At 37.0% G+C, this 21,327-nt stretch overlaps 1 protein-coding gene and 1 long non-coding RNA gene across 2 annotated transcripts; both read right to left on the reverse strand.

Annotated features, from left to right (window-relative positions):
- Nucleotides 1-858: 858 nt before the first annotated feature.
- Nucleotides 859-14,789, reverse strand: entpd2a.2 (ectonucleoside triphosphate diphosphohydrolase 2a, tandem duplicate 2). The gene is made up of 9 exons (XM_063017807.1): nt 14,670-14,789; nt 8,722-8,839; nt 6,642-6,792; nt 6,336-6,495; nt 5,366-5,593; nt 2,779-3,048; nt 2,494-2,613; nt 1,903-2,037; nt 859-1,499 (listed from the first exon to the last, which is right to left on the reverse strand). The coding sequence occupies exons 1-9, from the start codon at nt 14,787-14,789 to the stop codon at nt 1,290-1,292; spliced, it is 1,512 nt and encodes a 503-aa protein (XP_062873877.1). The 3' UTR covers nt 859-1,289.
- A 236-nt stretch (nt 14,790-15,025) lies between these two features.
- On the reverse strand, nt 15,026-20,877 carry LOC134335460 (uncharacterized). Its single transcript, XR_010015602.1, has 2 exons — nt 20,784-20,877; nt 15,026-17,501 (listed from the first exon to the last, which is right to left on the reverse strand). It is a non-coding gene; the product is annotated as an uncharacterized LOC134335460 (long non-coding RNA).
- Nucleotides 20,878-21,327: the final 450 nt, after the last annotated feature.

Here is a 21,327-nt window from a genome sequence, read left to right on the forward strand (position 1 = left end):
AGCAGATAAGTTTGGCAGGTTAACTTATTTTCACTGAAAACAATGAACACACTAATCCGAAATAGCTCCGTATTGGTGTGTTAACAGAGCTTAAAATATGAGCTTAACTGCATCATGCCATCAATGTGTTTATATTTGTAGTGATTGAATAAAAGTGTAAAGCCCGTACAGGACAAAACGGCACGAAAGCGTACGAAGAATCACGAAGGCGCACGATGACACACGAAAGCGCACGAAGACACACGAAAGCGCACGAAAAATCACGAAGGCGCACGAAGACACTGAGAGACACTAAAGCGAACGAAAACGCACAAACTTGCACGGAGGCTCACAAAAGTGCACGAAAACGCACACAGACACCAATATGCATAGCGACGAATCAGACAGGCTTGCTGTAGGCTATTTTTGTTTAGATTCTGTAGAATAATCTCCAGCAGCTCTTCTGTTGGTCCAAGGCAGATGGGATAGCCTTCTTTATGCTCTGGCATTAGTAAGTACTGGCCTTTCAATACCCTGTAGGCTGTTCATGGTTTGTTTTCTCTCGGACCACTGTTAGTGGGTACTAACCCTGTGAGCACCCCTTGCTTTTTCAGACGTACTTAAACACAGTAGACTCATCATTACAATTAGGCCCTCATCAATTTGCATTTAAACATTTTGCCATTTCTCCAAACTTAATCCATGTTTTTTTTAACATTTGTTAGCAGTAGTAAATGTTAATTGTTATTATTAAGCTAAATTGTCAATTTTATTGAAGCAACTGTCCAAAACACACACAAAGACATAAAAAAACACAGTGTTTATTCACATAGAAAATACATTTAAAGTCAAAGGTTTTCTCCATCATGGCTTTCAGTGTATAAAATGCATTGTCCCTGAATTCATAATTTGTAAACATTATATAAAATATTTAAACTGTAACATTTAAAACAATTACTTTACAAAACTGTTGTGAAATGTGTTTAACATTGAGTACAAAACTAAAATTGCTACAGAATTGCTACAGTGTTTGTTAAAAGTACATAGTAATATATGAATATATTTATTATATTAATGATCAATATATTAATGATCCCTTCAAAGCTGTCATAAAATCAAGTGGAATTTCTGCTGCTAATAACATGTACATGAAAAAAATTTAAAAAACCCTGGTCTACCGGACTGGTGTATGATTTCTTTACTCTTTCACGGCTACAGCTAAAATCTGTTAATAAACCATACTTTGCTGCTGCTGGCCAGTTCAGTGCATAACACATAAATGAAGAAATCACAGTGCTGGACATTTATCATTAAATAACATTGTCATTTCCTTTCTTCTTGCGGCACATGAGAATAAAAACAGATACCAGTGCTACAAAAATGAGAATGGCAAAGAGGAAGATGAGCATATTCCAGGAACTTTGACCCAGAGCTTTCCTGAATCCGATGCTCTCAGACGGCAGGAGACTGCTCAGATTTAGGATGTAACCAAGGGCCCAGCCAATTGACGTGCCACCCGCCTAAAAATAAAGAATAAAGGTAAATATTAATGTTAATCAACAAATTATTCAAAGCGTTAGTGTTTATTTATTTTTTCTGATAGCATACTGATCAATATATTTGTATGTATAAAACTTACCAATATAAAACATTTAACAATATAATAATTATGGGTAAATACTGACTTATTCACAGCCACAATGTATTTTAATATAGATCCAATTGAACACAAAGAGCTACTAAACAATCCTACTATGCAGCCTGAACTGCATTTTCTATAAATTTGTTCTATGGACAGGACAAGTATAACAAAAATAGAGACTAATTTATATCAGGTGAGCAATTTAAGATAAACTACAGATACAATGTTCATATCACATCAGTTTAAGACATTTTGCTGTTTGCTTTGTTCTCAGTTCTTACCTTCTTTTGAAAGGAGATGTGAGGAAAAGAGATCTTATCAAATCCATATCCTTGTAGTAAGATCACTTGCATGAAGACTGTTGCTGCACAGAAGTCTTGCAGACGGTTGCGCTGATCTGGAGCCCTTTCTAGCATCTTTAAATAAAAAGAAAGATAATGAGCATCCAAAAAAACTACAACATCCAGAGGGGTATGGCTAAATGTGCTCTACAAGGATGGACGGGTGGACAGATGCATATGTAACAGGTAAAAACAAATGTCAGATAGATGGATTGTCTATCCAGTCAATACTTATAGACTAGTGTGCATGTCTATAAAAGTTGAAATAAAGATGTGTTACCCCACATTATTTCTAAACTTTGGCCATTAGTTAATACTGATCTGACCAGAGGAGCAAGGGGGAACTCCTAATAATTCATATGGTTTGGGAATAGTATGTCCAAAAAGATTATTTATCAGTTATAGACACTTCAGTTTACATCATTTTATGACTGTTTATGTCTCACCTGTTTAAGCAACATGGAAATACTGATGTTTAAAAAAACAGTATCTCAGAATAGCAGAGGACAAAATTAGCACAGAGGGACCAACCTCCTGAAAGCTCATGTTGCAAACGGTGTTGGCTGCCTCCTTAAGGATCTCGGGTGATTTTACTGTGATGCCTATGGCCTTTTGCAGGAAATAGTAAGTGTAGTAGAATGCTGAAAATGCCTGTGAAAAATAAGCATAGGAAGAGAAAGAGAGTGAACCTTTCATTTACTGTTTAAAAGATTAAAAAATGACTTGTTAATGGGTGCTTTAACAACAGATTTAATCATATGCTAGGTTGGATAAATGTATTAATGTAATGAGAAATAAATATAATTATATTCTTACCATAAAGTTACCAGTGACATTTGGCTGGAAGACGCCATCAAAGGAGCACTTGGAGTAGCGGCATGACTGAAACGAGAAGATCTGGGACATATTTCCCAAGCACTGCTCATGGTTTCCTGAGCCTAGGATTTGCAGCTTCTTGTCAGCGTCAAACTGAGGGGGTTTATTGGAGGTTGTGCAGGGGGAATCAAAGATCATGCCCAATGTCTTGTTCACATTGTAATCCTTTGGATAGCAGGGGTTCATTATGGTGCCATCTGAGCCTTGAGACTAAGAGAAAGAGAGCGAGTGAAGGAGAAATAGCAAACTTTTATGGTCTTTTTTTATATTGAAATAAATGGAAATTATTTTACTTGTTTCTGTTTTTTTTCTGTAAAAGTATTACAAAAGCTACCTCGAGTAAAATACATAATCTATTTATGATCAAATCTACTTATGAAAAAGTTACAGACTATGCTAGTAGATATTTTTAATTATTGGGAGTGGATTTCTGAGTCTGTAGGAACCTAATTTGATTTATTTTTTTAATGACAAATATCTTATTCTAATTATAATTAAGTAGTTTTTATTTAGGTTATTGTTTTTTTGTTATTAGTTTCCTAGTAGTTAGTTTACATATAGATTAGCATTATGCTAGCCTGCATTATGCTAGCCCAACTAAACAGCAAAAAGTTAATGATGTTTAAAATATGCAACATCATAAAACAGACAGCTCAAGACATGAATTCAAACTTTAACTTGTAATGTAAGGCCAGCATGAAGACTGCAGGTTCTCTCTCAGAATACATTCATAAGTGGTCGTCAGCATTTTGCTAGTTTTGTTTTACCCTTTGGTGGCGCCATTACATCATTGTAAACTAGCAATGCACAGCGTCAGATTAATAAACTAGACAGTTGTAAATAAAACTGACCATAAGACTGAAGGAGCTGTAACATTTATAGCACAGTATGTCAAATAAATAAAATTATAATTATGTGTAAGATGTGTAATTTATATATACATATAACCATAATATATATAACCAGCTAGGCCCTCTGAATAAAGTTGGGAAACAACTATGGTAATGTAGGACACCCACTTTTCCATCTCAGATGAAAACAAAAAAATATATATTTAATATTATTTAATATATAATTATAAATTATTATTATATTATATTTTTTACACCTTAAAAGTATAAGTGTAAATGGTAACAGCTTGGAAAATGTTAGTTCCGTTAGTAGGACCGTTAGTTCTTATTAACTTAATAAGACAAATGTTGAGACAGCAACACTAATTAAAAAAAGCTCCACACACACACAAACGCACAGGGTAATCCCTTACCACACCAGTTCTAAGGGCACAGACTTTGGCTGGTTAATTTAAATAATGTTATATTCAAGCTAATGGCAAACATTCTTTTCAATATTTTCTTTGTTACAAGGCCCCAAGGTGTCTCTGACATTACCAATTACTCTAATAAACAGACAGGCCTTGGCTGTAAGTGGTAAAAGTCTGTTCTTTAATAATTTTACCAAGAGAGCATAGTGTTCAGAGTTATTCTTTACCTAAGTTTTCATTTCACTTCATTTTCAAGTTTTACCATGGATTTAACCTTTTCAGGGTCGTGGTGGGTCTGGTTTTCCAAGAATCACTGCTCACAACGCAGTAGAACAGCCTGGCCGGAAAGCCAATCAATCACAAGGCCTTGACCGCTGTGCCACCCGCACACAATTTACTGAGTCACATCTTTTAAATGCTTTTCTTCTATGCTGCACCATCAGTGACATTAAGATGTGGTTTTCTATTTCAACACTTCCTGGCAGTTTAATGGAACTTTCATACAGCGAGACTGGTTCATATTTAGTGTTGCAATATGACACATAATTTGTGTTCTATGTACTACACTGCAATGTTATAAAATATTTAAAACTCCTACTAAGTTAAGAACTGTTCCTTTCTTCTTTGACTTGAATACATAGATGAGCAACATAACACAAAGATGACTGAAAGTATGTAAGCACTGTCATGCAGGTGCATTTATAAACCATCCTTTTGACATGCTTAAGACATTAAACAGTTGACCCTGATTTTTGTTTAAGATGGCATAAGAAAACGATCTTACTAATTTTAGAACAAAGGTTATTTTTGGTGCATATAGATCTACAAACCCCATTTCCAAAGAAGTTGTAGCATTTTGCAGTGCAACACTGCACAATAAGCGGATGAACTGGTAACTGGTAAGAGAAAGCCTTATTCTGCACACACTACAAGAGCATGGCTTCATGTGTGCCAATATGAGTGCATTAGCAGTTAGCTACCTGGCCTGTTATTCTGGCATGGCAGGACAGTTTCATAATTTTCATAGAGCTCAAACGTTTTTATTATGGTAAATATGTGTAAATATAGAGAGGTGTTTGCATACAGTTTTTATTTTTACCTTTTGTATAAAAATTATCACTTAAATATCTGACACAGATTAATTTTTAATGTGGCCCAAAAAAAGTGCCACAGAAATCATTCTGACAATTTGTGACTTTTTATAGTTCTTGTTATTTGGTATATTATTTCTTAATGTAAAGACAGTTGTATGCCAGCAGGGTTTACCTTCACCAAGTGAGACAGCAGACGACGTAACATCTGGTCCCTGCCGTAGCACAGGAAGCTTTGAGTGTAGACGCTGTAGTTTTGGCCATACAGTCGCAACGTCATCAGGTTTTGCTTGTCTTCAACCTTGTCCTTGGTCTCAAAAGTAATCTGAGTGGAGGCACCACCAAAATCTAAAGCACCAACCGTTTCTTTGCCAGGGGAAAGCCAGCGGCCTACAAAACCATACTAATGAGAAAAGCAGAAAGAGGTCCGGAGCAAAAGCAGACAATAAATTAGTGTCAGGATTTCAGGACAATTCCCACTGTATTAAAAGTCTGAAGTAAAAACAGCTTCTATAGTACAGCCAGGTAGTTCTTAAGGAAGATTGTATAGCATGTAATAAAAAAAAACCTAAAAACAGTTTAACAGTGGAGTAAACAGTGATCATATCTTAAATCCAGTTCACCATACCATTAAAATTAAATGATGCAGGTTGCTTAACTTCTAATTAAAAGTATTAGTAGAAAATGCACAACATCTACAGCCAAAAAAGAGACAGAATCAGAATAAGGACCAGTTGTCCCAATTGGGCCAACTACTCAGTCCACCCACATGCAATGACCAAGTTCTTGAAAAAAGAACGGAGAAAGGCCCATCTGTCGGCCATGAATGGAATGGCAAGTGGGCATGATAGTGTAATCTGCGCCCCCCTACCAAGCTATATGTCAGCAGGGTTTGAATCTCAGCAGTGCTATCAGCCAGCCAGGCACTTACACAGATATGATTGGCTATGTCTGAGGTGGGGGGGATAGCCAAAGCCCTGCAAAGGATTGACACCCTGACAAGGATAAAGCAGTTGATAAGACTGAAATGAAAATTTATTTGAAAAAGGGTGGTGGTGTAAATACTCACATTTTAAATACACACATTTAATAATGCCAAAAATATTATATACAATCCTTAGAATGTGCCTTGTTTCTGCCTTTACCTTGATAAAGTTTTCTAACAGGTAGTTGACCGTGACCCAGCCATACGCTCCTTCCTCTTGTCCTGTCAATATGGTGGCCCCTTTAAATTGAAATGGGTAGCTCTTCAGTTTCTCTCGCACTTCTTCCAAAATAGCACTGGTCTCTTTTGGATAAGAAATGCTGTACAAACAACACACACATGCATTACTGACAGCAGGCCTGCATCATGCAGTCACAGCATTCAGCCAGAACAGTGTTCTGCCATTATATTTGGCGAAAGATTGATTAGGTACTTGAGAATTTGGACTCTAGGTTGTGTGACTCACTTTAGAAGCCTCATGCCAGCTGTAGCTCCAAGATACACAGGCGTAAGGTGATGCCTGTCTTTGGGAATATCAATCACGGCCTGTTGCATGCACATTTCTAGGCTCTTGGCAGCACCTCCTTTTTGGGCAGCATAGCTGGATATTCCTCCTCCTACACATGAAAAAAAACATCACTGCTTATTTTCAGTTTATTATTATTTACAATTATGAGTGCTAAAAAAAGAGCAAACCAAGAAAAAGGGGAAAAGTAGTTTCTGTATGCCAGATGCTTCCTTGTAGTGTCAGCACTGTCAGCAGTTATCAGAGATTGCAGACCTTTCTGTGGCATATCATGACCATGAGTTTTTTGTTTTTTTTCTTAGAATTTTGTTGATTAAAGAACTTTAAAGAAAAGGAACTATATTCTATTTGTAACTGAGAACTTACTGCAAGTAAGTTGAAAAAATTGAATAGAAACAGTCATATTTGGTCATTTGTTAATAGCTTTAAAAAATTGCTGAGAATGTTAATAGGCTTAATCTCATATCATTTTTACTGAACCTTTTAATTACAAAAAATCTACATATTTTGAACAGAAACCATGTGCCAATTATCATTTCTATGTAAATTAGTATTTTTAGTGTAGGTCTTTAAAATCTCTTGTACGATTGTCCATCACTTTGTGGTTCACTTGGGTAAAAAACTGACTGTAAGAAATAAGGCAATGGCTATTAATCCAGCTACAAGCCTGTATTTGCCCATACCCACTGCTGGGGCATAATTAATTAATAATTTCTGGAAGAAAACAGAATTGTATTTTGCCCTGAAGGTCATGAGGAGGTCTACAAAAAATAAAAGCATTTTGGGGCAAAATTTCTGAATCTACAATATGGTGATCTGTTTCCTTTGATCACAAATGTACGCTGACAAAGTCCGCTACTCACGACTTTGACAAGAAATGGGTTCTGTGGGCAGACGAGACAAAAAGTAAGCATAAAATATATTCTTAGACAAAATATAACCATGTTAATGTGGTGCAGGACAGCTGTAATATCACTGTTAGGCTTTGTCGGACATTGTCAGATTATTCTTTTTTTCTTTTTTAATTTATTCAAAACCAACAACTGTTTTGGAGTTTTTCGTAGAAGATATAGTAAGAGCAAGCATAACCTTAGTGTAGTTAAAGAAATACAGAAGGTGTACAAAATAGAAAAAAAAAACATGATTATATCAGAGCCCCAAACAAATTCTTCTTGGATTGTTATTATGTCAGTATTTAATAGTTTATGATAGTATGTTGATAGTGTAGACAACCTTCTGTATCAAAAGGTTCCTGAATGGCACATAATAAAAAATAAAGTGTACTTCATAGAACAAAAAGTCTTCAATTAAAAATAAAGGTGCTGATGATCTATTTTACAGTATGTGATCCAGAAGTTTAAAAAGATTTAATAATATTTAAATTTTGTTTTGTTTTCAGACCTTATGTTTGTTGGCTGCTACATGCTTGGATGGTGATTAAAGGCTAACACTTTTATGGACCCACCAGCGAACAATATGGTGATCTGTTTATAGCGTATCAGTAGGAAGCAAACACTGAGTGTTAACAAATTCTTCAAATTTAAATCCAGTGTGAGAAATATGATTAAAGGGGGACTCATCAGATCATATCCCTATTTTGTAATCGCTCAGTTGTGTGCACCTGACACTAACTTCATCTGACATTTGCATTTTTTTGCATCAGGCTTTAATACAAAAGGTTTTTGAATGGCAGCTATCAATCAAAGCAACACTAGCTCATCTGAAGCTAATATTTCCCTGAATTCTAGCATCTTGGCTAACTGTATTTTAAAAAGAGCTTTCCCAAGTGATTCTGTCCTTTCTATTATTAACATTATAAAACCATCATTATCTTGATATTTACATCATACATTTTTTGGTTACGTTTTGTCATGTATGTCTCTCACATATCTCTCACATTTACCCACTGTTGCATCCACTAACTGATTTCCTCATTCAAACTTCCTTTCTTACCCTATGCAAGCAAACTGACACACACACACACACATACACACACACACACACTCTTGCATAGTCTCACCCTTCACATGGCACTCGCTGTGCTGGCTGACGATGCCCGTGCCATTTTGCTTGTCCACAGGCCACTTGTAGATGAACATAGCTGTGTGGGAGGACCCTGCATCCAAAACAATGCCATACTGCAAAACACACAACACAAACATATAAGCACTATATATATATATATATATATATATATATATATATATATATATATATATATATATACAGTGTATATATATATATCAAAGCATATACAAATGTAACTTTCAATTACGGCAAATGTATTTTAAGAAAATAAAAACACTGTATAAAAATAAAGCCTGTTTCAAACCTGTGGCGTGAGCTAAAATATCCACAAGAGATGACCTAGGAGCTGGAACGATATATAGAGATTGTGTATTAAGAAGTACTCTAATGCTAAATGAAGCAAATTAATCACATCTATTTAAAACATGTGTGCCAAAAATTCTACAGCTGGCTGTAAGTGAGCCGTGCCAAGAACACCTTGTAGATTACACCTCACATTATGATTAAGTACACTTAACAGACCTGCTGGCTTCTCATGACAGAAGACTTATTGGATCTGGATGGCTTAGACTCTCAGATAAAACCAGTTTTGGCAACCGTACATTTCTAAGGGACAACAAAACAAGCTTACTGTTTTGTTGCCACCTCATTATGGAAAAAAAAGACTCATTGCAATGTGGTAGAATAATATGAACAAGACAACACATGTATAAGAGCAGTGTTGTCATTTCTGCACTCCACCCTTTTGCTGCGTTTGCGTACAGCTTTACTCCGGCTCAGTGTGATTTGCCTGTCAGTGATCTAGTGTTTGTGTACTCAAGTGTTTTTGTGTTTACTTATTCAGGTGCAATGACTTAAAAACTAAAGGTGAATATTTTCTGTATTTACAGTTTTTTGTTACACTGCTTAACAGTAAATGAATAAGGTACTGTACAAGCACACTATATTACCTTAAGGCTTAATTAAGTGTACTTATATATTTTTTGTCTCTAAATGAAGGTACAAAACATAATAAAGGTACAAATGTCCTACCCCATGAAGGAACAATAAACACCCAAAGGTATGTAGATACATCTAACTACAAAATTTGGATATTTTGGCCACACCCATTGTTAAAAAATTTATCAAGCACACGGCCAAGTAGTCTTTATTGACAAAAACTGGTAGTCGAATGGGTTGTTAGTAACTTTTAAATTTAAATAAAATAATAAATAAAACAGCACATTTCCAAAAGGTCAGTTTGTCAAATTTCTGCCTTGAACAAGCTGCCCTGGTGAGGATTTCAGTGTTGTTCCGCTTGTAAAGTGGAAACGCTAGAAGCCACACAATCTGACAGGACCACCAGGATTTTAAATGTCAGACCCCTGACCTTAACCCCTGTATGAAACTTACTTTTTATAGTCATGTCCCAAAATCAGATAAAATGACTTCGCATAAAAGTAAAGAAGGATGAAGGATATGATCGTAAAGACGTGCCTTCAAGCTTTTGTTTGGCTAGGATCTCTTGATTTAAAAATAAAACAGTATTGCCATTGCACGTTTTTAAAAATATGACACCACAGCTTACACCATGTCTGCCTTTAGCAAGACCTGTTATTACAGATGCTTAGATTTAATACTGTTGCTGTTTTAAAGTAGCCGGTGCAGCTGTAAAGAATGAATTGTCACAGGGAGACTGTATGCACTTTGTATGCAAAATCAAAAACTGAAATCTTTTACTGTCAAAAATATTCAAATATTTAAATCCATTGTCGTGGAACTCCAGATTGTGAACAGGTGAATCCCGTTTGCTTTAATTTCCCTTGAGCTGTGTCTACAACTCAGTTGTCCACCTGTTTCAATTTCAGTAATTAAACAAAGTTTGGAAAGACCACACCTAGGTCTATAAGGGCCCACAATTTACAACACAATTTACACTAAGAGGGTTCCCAGGACCTCAATGACCTCAGTAATTTAAAATTTCAAAAATGGAAGAAGCTTGGCACAACCTTAAATGTTTAATAGGTTTGCTGTACAGCCAAATCAGGCATCCAGGCAAGAATGGTATTGGTCAGAGAGGTGGAAATAAACCCAAAAGTCAGTCTAAACAAGCTCCAGAAGAACCTGTTGCACAAACTACGATCCCAGCAGCGCTCTATAAATCTAGCCTTTTATGACACATTTATGGCAAAATGGCAAGACAAAAGCAACTGTATTGTTAGGATTTGTTAAACAGCATGTTAAGACTCTGGCAACATGAGGAGAAAGATTATTCGGTCTGATAAGCTGGAACTTAAGCACATAACCTGGTAAACAGCTTCCTTACTGTTAAACATAGTAATAGTGGTGGCAGCATCATGTCATCTTCTCAGACATGTAGACTTATAAGATTTGAGATGAGAGATGATTGATGCCAAATAACACTTAGACAGGGGTAAACCTGACTCATAACACACAGCAAAAACAACACCAGACATGTTTTGGGGCAAGTCTGACTGTCCCTGAATGGCAAGATCTCAGCAACTTAAACCCCATCAACCATCTGCAGGGTAAGCTCAATGGCAGGTGATAAACGTCCAGTCTGACTACGTTTGAGAGGTTCTGCCATGAAGAATGGGATAAACTGGGATAAAGAATCAGTAAACTTTTGTGAGTAAGAGATTGAAGTTTTTTGATTTTTAGCCAAAACTAAATGTAGCAGGTTCGAATGTGCCAAGACCCCAAGGCAATAGATTCTATATCTTTAGTCAAGCAGAACATGCTGCTGTTTTGTGTCAATCTTGTTTAAAGTAAAGTGTTGAAGTACAGTATTAATAAAGCAAACTGTTTATTTTATTCTAATGTTTTCTATTCATGAAACCACTTCAACCATAAAGAGGAATGAAAACAATGTGTATCTATGGATACCTAAAATATTGACAGTGACATTGTTTAGGTGCGTACTGCCTCTGAGGATTGTTCTTTGTATATTTGTTCTTTATTAATGCTTTTTAAGTGTTTTAATGTGGCTTTTTATGTTGGACAGGGCTGACCAGCCCCTATTAATAATGAATAGATCTACTGCACATAAAAACTAATACAGAACATGATCAGACAGTTCTCACTGTCCTGCATTCAACTGATCATTCAGAAAGCATTTATTGTAAAGCAGAATGCACTTGATGTGGGATGAGTATACAGTTACTGACTGTAGCTTCTCTAGCATATCATATTATATCATATGAACAATTTGCCAGGCAGGCAAAGTGCCCCTGCTTACTCCTGTTCAATATAAAGAACACCATCTGTAAGCACACAGGCATCAGAACTGGACATTGGAGTAACTGAAACATTGAAAGAAGGTCGAATGGTCTAACAAATTCTATTGTCTTTATGATAATGTTGACAGCCAAACGTGTGCATTATTTACCCCAAAATGAATGCACTATAGGACAATACATCTCACAAAAAAACTGTGTACCATATAACACAGGACTCCTTTAGATTTCTTGTGAAGTCCTAGACTTAGTGCTCAGAAATGTTTTGACAGCATACTAGGCACAGAAAATAAGCAAAGAGGAGATTTCATTTATTCTAAAGTTTATAGACAATCAAAGTTTGTAATCAAGAGGCACATTCATAGGATACACAAAGCTGTAAAAGCTACAAAGCCAGGTTCTGGAGACCTGGGTGTTCAATAATCCACAATAATACAATGAGGGAAATTCAACACTGTTGCTACTCTCCATGGGAAATGGCATTTTGCAAATATGACACCAAAGGTACAGTGTGCAATTCTACAGGAGGTAAAAATAACGGCTGGGAAAACTTTAGTATAGTCAAAAATCTCTTTATGTAGCTTTATAACAAAAACAACCAAATGTTTATAACAAATGGACATCTTCAATTATTAAATAAAATGGTGCATATACTATGGATTCAAAAAGTATTTAGACCTCTAAATTTTTCTTTACTATGTAATTTTTACCCACCCATCTACACTTAATCACCCATAATGACAGTAAGTAAACACAGTGTTGGAAAATGTATTAAAAACTGAAATCTATTTTTCACAAAAATATTCAGAACTTTGTAGAACCCCTAGGCAGCAATTCCAGCTGCAAATCAGCAAAAAGCAGGACATGACTACACCCAGGGCATAAAAAGATCAAAGGGCACTGATACTTTTACTGACTCACACCCAGAGGCAATTTAAAAAAGTCAGTCCACCTTCTGCATGTTTTTAAAAGCTGAAAGAAAACTGGCATACCTGGAGGCAAACCACATTAATGCATTACTATGGCACGCACTTAGACCCAGGGAAATATGAAGCTATCTGGGATTAAACCTGTGACTGAGGGACAAACTACAGATATCAGATGTCATTACACAATGCAAATAAGCCTCTTCTGTACTATCATCGAGGAGTTTAAATTTGAATGTACACATACTTTGAATGTAAAAAATAAGCCACAAATCATAACACACAGGCAAATCACCTTTTAACCATTTTGTTCAATCAGGTGTGTATTTCTTTAAAGCGAGAAGAGAGTATTTTACCAAATACTAACTCATATTGTTTTATGGCGGCGGACTATTTATTAAGGTAGTATACGGGTTCAGACACAGCAGATCAGTCAAGGGCCAAATGATAGTCTGCTCCAGAATGTCACCTCTATTAAACACATCCAGTGATGCTTAAATGTAGATGTGTATTTTTCCAATAAAGGTTTAACAATTCTAAGTAGAGGGGGGATTCATGAGTTGATTCGTTTTTATGTGAAGCGTAAGTTTCTCTTCTCAGTTATCTCTCCGTGTTTACTGTTATTAATTAAATGTCGTGGTTTTAAATAAACACCAACTAATACAGAACATTTTGTGTGACTCTTACATTAAAAAGCTTAATTAAAAAGCTTAATTAAACTGCTATTACCACAGATCTGTAACCGACCGTCAGACTCGTTCCGTCTAAGGAGCTAAAAGTTTTCTAAAAGTTCAGCAGATGATCCTGAACTAACGAATTTGGTAATGAATAAACTTTTGCCTCTGATTGGCTCTGTAACGTTTTCTGTTCTCATCTACATCACAAGCAAGAACCGCTTACGATTTACCAAAGTGAACCAGGAGTTTACATAACGTGCTGATAGAATCGACTCAGATGTGACCGGGTTGAATTATCTTTTTAAAGTAAATATTACAATCAGCAAAATTACATCGTAAGAGCTTTCACGATGGTTTCTGTACGATTGTTGATGAATGGTGATGTGATGGTTGGTGCTTCGTAGCTCAAAGTCTGGATCAATCCACTGAGCTGTTAACTTAACGTGATCTTTATATATCACACGATCGGATCGGCTACTTTTAGGAAATATCGCCGATATATTTTGATTAAAAATCGGCCGATACCGATTCATAGCCGATCGATCGTCCCATCTCAAATATTTTTGTAATGTTGTTTTAGAACAACCAAGAATAAACCTCTTAGAAGCAAAAACATTCCTCAGAATTCTTCAGAAAAATAATAATTTTGCTAATTTTAACAATTAATAAAAAAAGATACAGGCTACCAGTGGAGTGTATGTCATCAGCAGGGCATTTATAGGAACTTAAACACAGAGTATATTTATTCTAAACACTATTTATTCTGGGTTCATAATGCCACATAAATCTGATGAATGCACTGCTCAATGTTTCATTTTTCTTACTACTGCAGGTAAGTTATACAGAATGCCAGTCACTCAGTCACTGCACGTTCAGTTCAGTCAGATCCACGTTCAGTTACCGTAAGTTTCAGAATGTACGCGCATTTAAAAAACCGCTTATATTACCAAGTCTTGGTAGACCACCACAATGAACAACTCGATTAAGAACAAATAAATGTGTCCACGTTCGGTGCTGTAATAGTCTCCGCGCCCACTGCCTAGTGAAAGTCTTGGTGTTATTACAGTCAGTAAACACTGATAATAAAGAAGGAGAATTTACCATATATTGCGCCGGTTCCTTCACATCCTTGGTGTTGAATGCGAGCAGGAAAATGCCAACAAGCGCCAGTAATACAATGAAAAACGGGATAATAATGCGACAGTGCTGCGGATTCCCCATTCGAGCTGCTGCTTGTGTGTATGTGTGTGTGTGTGTGTGTGTGTGTGTGTGTATGTATGTACTTGTAAGACTCACTGACTGTAGTTCACCTGTTGCACTGAGTGTAATGACGCTGAAGCTGAAAGTGCTTCATAAAATGGGCATGGCCAGTATACCAACCAGCATGTCTTCAGATACCTGAAGTGTTGTGGGTGTAGGCTAGCTAAAAGCATGTGGGTCCAAATAAAAGCATTAAGGATATTTAAAAACTCGTTTATTCTTTCTTATAATTCAACAGCAGACTGGTACATAATTACACAGACATAAAGATTAACTGAGCAGTATGAACTATCAGCACTGATAAACTTTTACATTTACATTTTCTGCATTTAGCAGACGCTCTTATCCAGAGCGACTTACAGAAGTGTTTCCATAGTAAACATTTTATTTCTCTAGTTTAAGTAAACAGTTGAAGAACACAAATCTGCTAAAACCCTGTTAAAACCAAAGTGTTTTTTTTTTTTTTGGAAATGGAAAAAAATTGTTAGTAAATAAGTACAAGTCAGCTTTTTTTAAGATAGCAAGAGACTCAGATGTTCGGACAGACAGGAAGTTCATTCCACCACTTGGGTGCTAGAACAGAGAAGAGCCTTGATGCTTGTCTTCCTTTAGTCCTGGGTGGAGGAGGATCAAGTCAAGCGAGACTGGTGGCTCGGAGGTTGCGCGGTACAGAGCGGGGTTTGATTAGACCACGAAGGTAGCTTGGGGCTGGTCCATTTTTGGCTTTTGTAGGCGTTTTAAACTGAATGCGTGCAGCTACAGGAAGCCAGTGAAGAGAACGCAGCAGTGGGGTGATGTGGCAGTGTTTGGGCTGGTTAAAAATCAGACGGGCAGCTGCATTTTGAATGAGCTGCAAGGGTTTAATAGTGGACATAGGAGCACCTGCTCAAACTTTACTTAAGTGTAAGTTAAAGCTGTATGAGATGGCTGTAGTTGTTTTAGTATTAATCACAGCAGAAGACCCTGCAACCTGTTTTATTAAACTTCAGTAAATACTGAATGACAAACGGTAGTTACTCGTTACACAAGACTCATCAGGTCACAAGTTTAATGTCAAACATCTCCAATTATATCTCCAATTCACCTCACTTGCACGTCTTTGTACTGTAGGAGGAACATGGGGAGAACATGCAAACTCCAAACAGAAAAGACCTTCTTGCTGTGAGGTGACAGAGCTACCCACTGAGCCTTCGCAGCACCCTTAATGTGATTATTTTTTTAACAATTGTGTTTTCCTGATGCTGAATTTGTCTTAAGTTGCTTTGAATCTCTTAACATTGCGTACTTCAGATATTTCCACCACATTAAAGGCTACTTTGTTACAAACCAGGAACAGGCACAAACATGTTGGTGCCACCTGCACTTAACAAAACGTGCAAATAATTTTTGGATCCCTCAGTGCAGAAACAGAGACAATACTTAAAATACATCACAGTGACCTTCCTTTCAATAGAGCCTTTCAATCTTTGCCTGCCTACTATACGAAAAATCTTTTGTATCTATAAAACATGCTTCAGGCAAATGATGAAGTTGCTACTGTACAACCACTGCTGTTGTTGCTGAGCCTTTGTTGAGCTGCTAGTTAAATTCAGTCAGCTACTTTGAATCTTTCAGGATGTGGTCTGATGTAGAACAAAGACTCAACCATATTCATACTGCTTGGGGGTACTAGCACATTAGAATTGTGTATTTACATAAGCATCTTGTTGTTTTTAGTTTTAAATATATTTTATATATTGCAGCTTAGCTTATCAGTTTATCCTCTGATGAATGATTTTTGGTCAGCCGTATTTAAATTGACTATGCTCCAGTTAAATGACTGCTTAAAAAACAATATGTAGTTAAATGTGAGTAAACAAGTGAATTATTCTTGAAATATGTAGTCTTGCATGACTTTCAGTCAGTTCCTTCACCAGGATATTGAATTCTGAATTACTTTGGATTAAGGTCAGACTATATATAAAAATATATATCAAATAAAATGAATCAAATACAGAAATAAAAAAATAGGTATGTCCCAATTCATTCTGGATTGATACCAGAAGAGATTATACAAATGTTATGCCATAAATGTTTGTGACATTAACTGGCCCAGATATGGATATGGAATGAATATTGGGTGTTGGCTAATACTGCAAAATGAAAAAATGGGATTGTGCACACCTAGTAGACTCAGAGATCAGTTAAGATCTTTAACATATTACTTTAAAAATAATTTTTAAGTAATATAACAATTTGAAACATCATTTTGCTCATCTGATTTAGTACATACAGCCATGAATCTTAAACAGTCCTTTCACTGTCTCACATCCATTTGAAATGGGAAAGTTGTTTTCACTAAACTCCTTCATGCCTCTTATCAGTGTTGGCAAACCGTCTCGTCTTCCCAGTTAAGGCACAACCTGCTTATTATGAAGCACTGATAGTTCCACAACAACAGCAGAATCATGCCACCCAGTGCCACCAGTACCATACACACCACCAGGAGACGCTGCTTGTCCAGATAACATCTTGTCTGGCTGATCTGGCTGCTGACATGTTTGCACCTCCATAGCCATGTTTTCATCAGTGACTCAGAAGGCACAGGACGTGACAGGGCAGAGACATCTGTAACATCAGCCGAGCTCTCCGACTGGCACATTGTGCAGATATAACCAGCTCACCTGCACACACCTGCACAGAAAACAACACATGGGAATAAAACATGCATAAGATTTTGTGTGTGATAAGAAGGGCTCAGTGTGTGATAAGATAGCTCAGTGGTTAAGGTACTGGACTAGTAAACAGAAGGTTGCCGGTTCAAGCCCTGCCACCACCAAGTTGCCACTGTTGGGTCCTTGAGCAAGGCCCTTAACCCTCAATTGCTCATCGTGTTCCGCTCATTGTGTAAGTCGCTTTGGATAAAAGCGTCTGCTAAATGCTGAAAATGAAAATGAAAATGAAATAAGAATGCATGTGTTGTAGCAGCCATTTAAAAAAATGAGGGCAAGGAGGGATTGGCTCTGACAGTTCAAATAAATATCTACTTAAAGTAATGACACCTTTATTCTGAGATATAATGGGGAGCCAACAACCTTCTGGGTGCTAGTCCAGTATCTGAACTACTAAGCTACCATTGCCTAATGCCAAGTTCACACTACACGACTTTCTGATTTGTCGGGTCTCTGTACAGTTCACACTACACGACTGAATCTTTTGCACTACACGACTGATCGGCGATAGATCGACGATCTATCACCAACTGGAATCACAGACGAGCTTCTCTGGTCTCCCTTTTTTTTTTTTTTTACAAAAACACACGCGAGAAGTGACGAGGAGTTTAATTATACCACGTCCAAAAATGCACGTCAACAAGTAGCGATATGCAGCGTAAAATCAAGGAGGAAAAATAAATGAATCTGAGTGGATTTGGCAACATGAACAGTATGGATTGTTCTATAGTGAGTTGGAGGTTAATTAATAATTTTTCAATGCAGTGTTGGTGTTATGTTTTGTAGAGGACGATCAAGTCAGAAATACTGTAAAACGTGTGTGTACCGGTGTATTCTGATATAAACTATATTATCCCCCTGTCCCACCTGTTTCCTCTCCTGCGTTTCCCCTCACACCGTATCCTGCGTTCTCATTGGCTGTTCGACATGTCACTCATTCTCAGTCGGAAATCTCAGATCAGATATCTGACCTGCTAGAAAACTCAATCCAGTCGCCGAGCGCTCGGCAAGCCGGTCGGGTCGAGTTGTTGGATGGTTCACACTTAACGATTGAGAGCCGAGTTTTGATCGCCGAGTGAACGCCGAGCCGGAAAATCTAGCTAGTGCTCAGACCATACGCCGCACACTGCATCAACTCGGTCTGCATGGTCGTCATCCCAGAAGGAAGCTGACGCACAAGAAAGCCAGCAAACAGTTTGCTGAAGACAAGCAGTCCAAGAACATGGATTACTGGAATGCCCTGTGGTGTGACGAGACCAAGATAAACTTGTTTGGCTCAGATGGTGTCCAGCATGTGTGGCGGCGCCCTGGTGAGAAGTACCAAGACAACTGTATCTTGCCTACAGTCAAGCATGGTGGTGGTAGCATCATGGTCTTGGGCTGCATGAGTGTTGCTGGCACTGGGGAGCTGCAGTTCATTGAGGGAAACATGAATTCCAACATGTACTGTGACATTCTGAAACAGAGCATGATCCCCTCCCTTCAAAAACTGTAGCAACCTGTGCAGCTCTGGTGAATTCCATGCCCAGGAGGGTTAAGGCAGTGCTGGATAATAATGGTGGTCACACAAAATATTGACACTTTGGGCACAATTTGGACATGTTCACTGTGGGGTGTACTCACTTATGTTGCCAGCCATTTAGACATTAATGGCTGAGTGTTGAGTTATTTTCAGAAGACAGTAAATCTACACTGCTATACAAGCTGTACACTGACTACTCTAAGTTATATCCAAGTTTTATTTCTATAGTGTTGTCCCATGAAAAGATATAATAAAATATTTGCAGAAATGTGAGGGGTGTACTCACTTTTGTGATACACTGTATAAGTTTAAAAACAAATAATGTAGTCCTACTGAAGTTAAATAGCTTTCCCTAGCGGTGCAGGCAAAACAAACGTCCATGTAACCAATATGTCTAAATGAGTGTTGTCTTTGTGGTATTTTGCTCTTTGCGTGTAACAGTTGGGTTAAATCAGTATCTGAATTCACTGGACCCTGGTCCAGTTGTGTTTACAATGCAACCTTTTTTGTTAGGTTGATTTGAGCAGATTTATGTTATTAGCAAACATACATTTTTAGGCCTAGCACAAATGGTTTTAGTTTTTATTTAGCAGCAAATGAAAGCATTCATTAGTTTGTCCATTTTTGTATTAGTTATCTATCAGCTTAAATTACAGAATTAATTTACTAGTAACCACATTATTTTAAAAGCTTTTTTTTAAATAATAAACTGAAACTATTTGTCAAATTGCATTTATCATCTCTACAAAAAATAGCTTCTATTACATAGCTCTTGTGACTTACCAAACTACAAACGTTGACTTGCCAGAGTCATCATAAAGATTTTGTTTTAAATCCTGTCCCACAAATGTGCCCCTTGTACATGTCAAAGAAAGCAATCTGGATTCAGTTTTGCCAAATGGTGGTGCAAAACTGAACAGATTTAGACTTTTACAAATTGTAAAAAATATATTAGTGTTAATTTGTTTTAATTAAGGCAGTGTAGCCTAGCAGTTAAGGTACTAGACTAGTAATATGAAGGTTGCCAGTTTAAACCCCACCACTGCCTGGTTGCCACTGTTGGGCCCTTGAGCAAGGCCCTTAACCCTCAATTGCTTAGACTCTATGCTGTAAGTCACTTTGGATAAAAGCGTCTGCTAAATGCTGAAAATGTAAATGTAATTTCTCATCCATCCAAGTAATGCCAATCATTGAATCTAGATATTTTTATGTTTAACAGGCTTTTTACACAGTTGTGCAGCATGACTAGCAAGCAAAAATCTTAATTCTGTGTGTATCCCGGTAGGACAGGTTGTAGAGAAACATATCTAAAAGGTTTTTTTTTAAACACTGAGGTATACATTTAAAAATGAACTATTAATTAACCAATGTACCGTTATTATCTTCATCATTTAATTTATTTGGTAATTTTTGTTGCTACAATGCAACGAGAGTCAAATTTAGATAGATGTTATATATCTGACTCTTACAGTCAATTTCAACCAAAATTGTAGTTACTGTGTTTTGCTTTTGTACTTCAGTGTGGTTGTTACCTAAGAGACAGCTCAGTCCACTTGAGTGTCACTTTGACAACCAGATATTAAGAGCCCTTCAGCACATACAGACATGCTATGGGTAGCCTGCACAGCTTGATCTGACACTTAACACTTCAAATTCACTCCACAGCTTTATTTAAATGCACTCCACATATACATTCATCCAACATTAAAATTGATAACCTACCTCACTGCCCTTCCCCTTCGATGGCACTGGCAGACTGGACTGGATCCACTTTGAGTTTTTAGCAGTTAGAGTTCTGCAGAATATATGGAGGTGTCACAGGATTTGTCCACTGTCTGCACTCAGGTCAGAAACATTTGGACTCTTTAGCAGGTCAAAGCAAACAGACACACATTAACTCCACCTCTGTGTTTGCTCTGCTGTCCACCATTGGATGCTCAGATGGGCCAGGCACTGAACCTTACAAAATGTTAGATTTTTTTATGTAGAAAAAATGCACTGTAGCTGACTGGGTTCATATAAGTTTAATACATTTCCCAACTGGTTGGATTATTGGGCTTGAATGCTGTACAGGTCATAGATACAGATTAAAACTTTGATACATTTTACATTTTTAGATACTGGCTGGACTTTTTTGTAGAATCAATGTCAAATACATTGATACAAAATACAAAAAGTACATTTTTACCATAATAATAATAAACTACAAATAGAGAGTAATTTAGTCAAAGGAGCAGATAGCTTGTTAGCCTTATCTTTTGTCACC

The sequence above is a fragment of the Trichomycterus rosablanca genome, chromosome 21 (genome assembly GCF_030014385.1).
Source record: "Trichomycterus rosablanca isolate fTriRos1 chromosome 21, fTriRos1.hap1, whole genome shotgun sequence".
Lineage (NCBI taxonomy): Eukaryota > Metazoa > Chordata > Actinopteri > Siluriformes > Trichomycteridae > Trichomycterus > Trichomycterus rosablanca.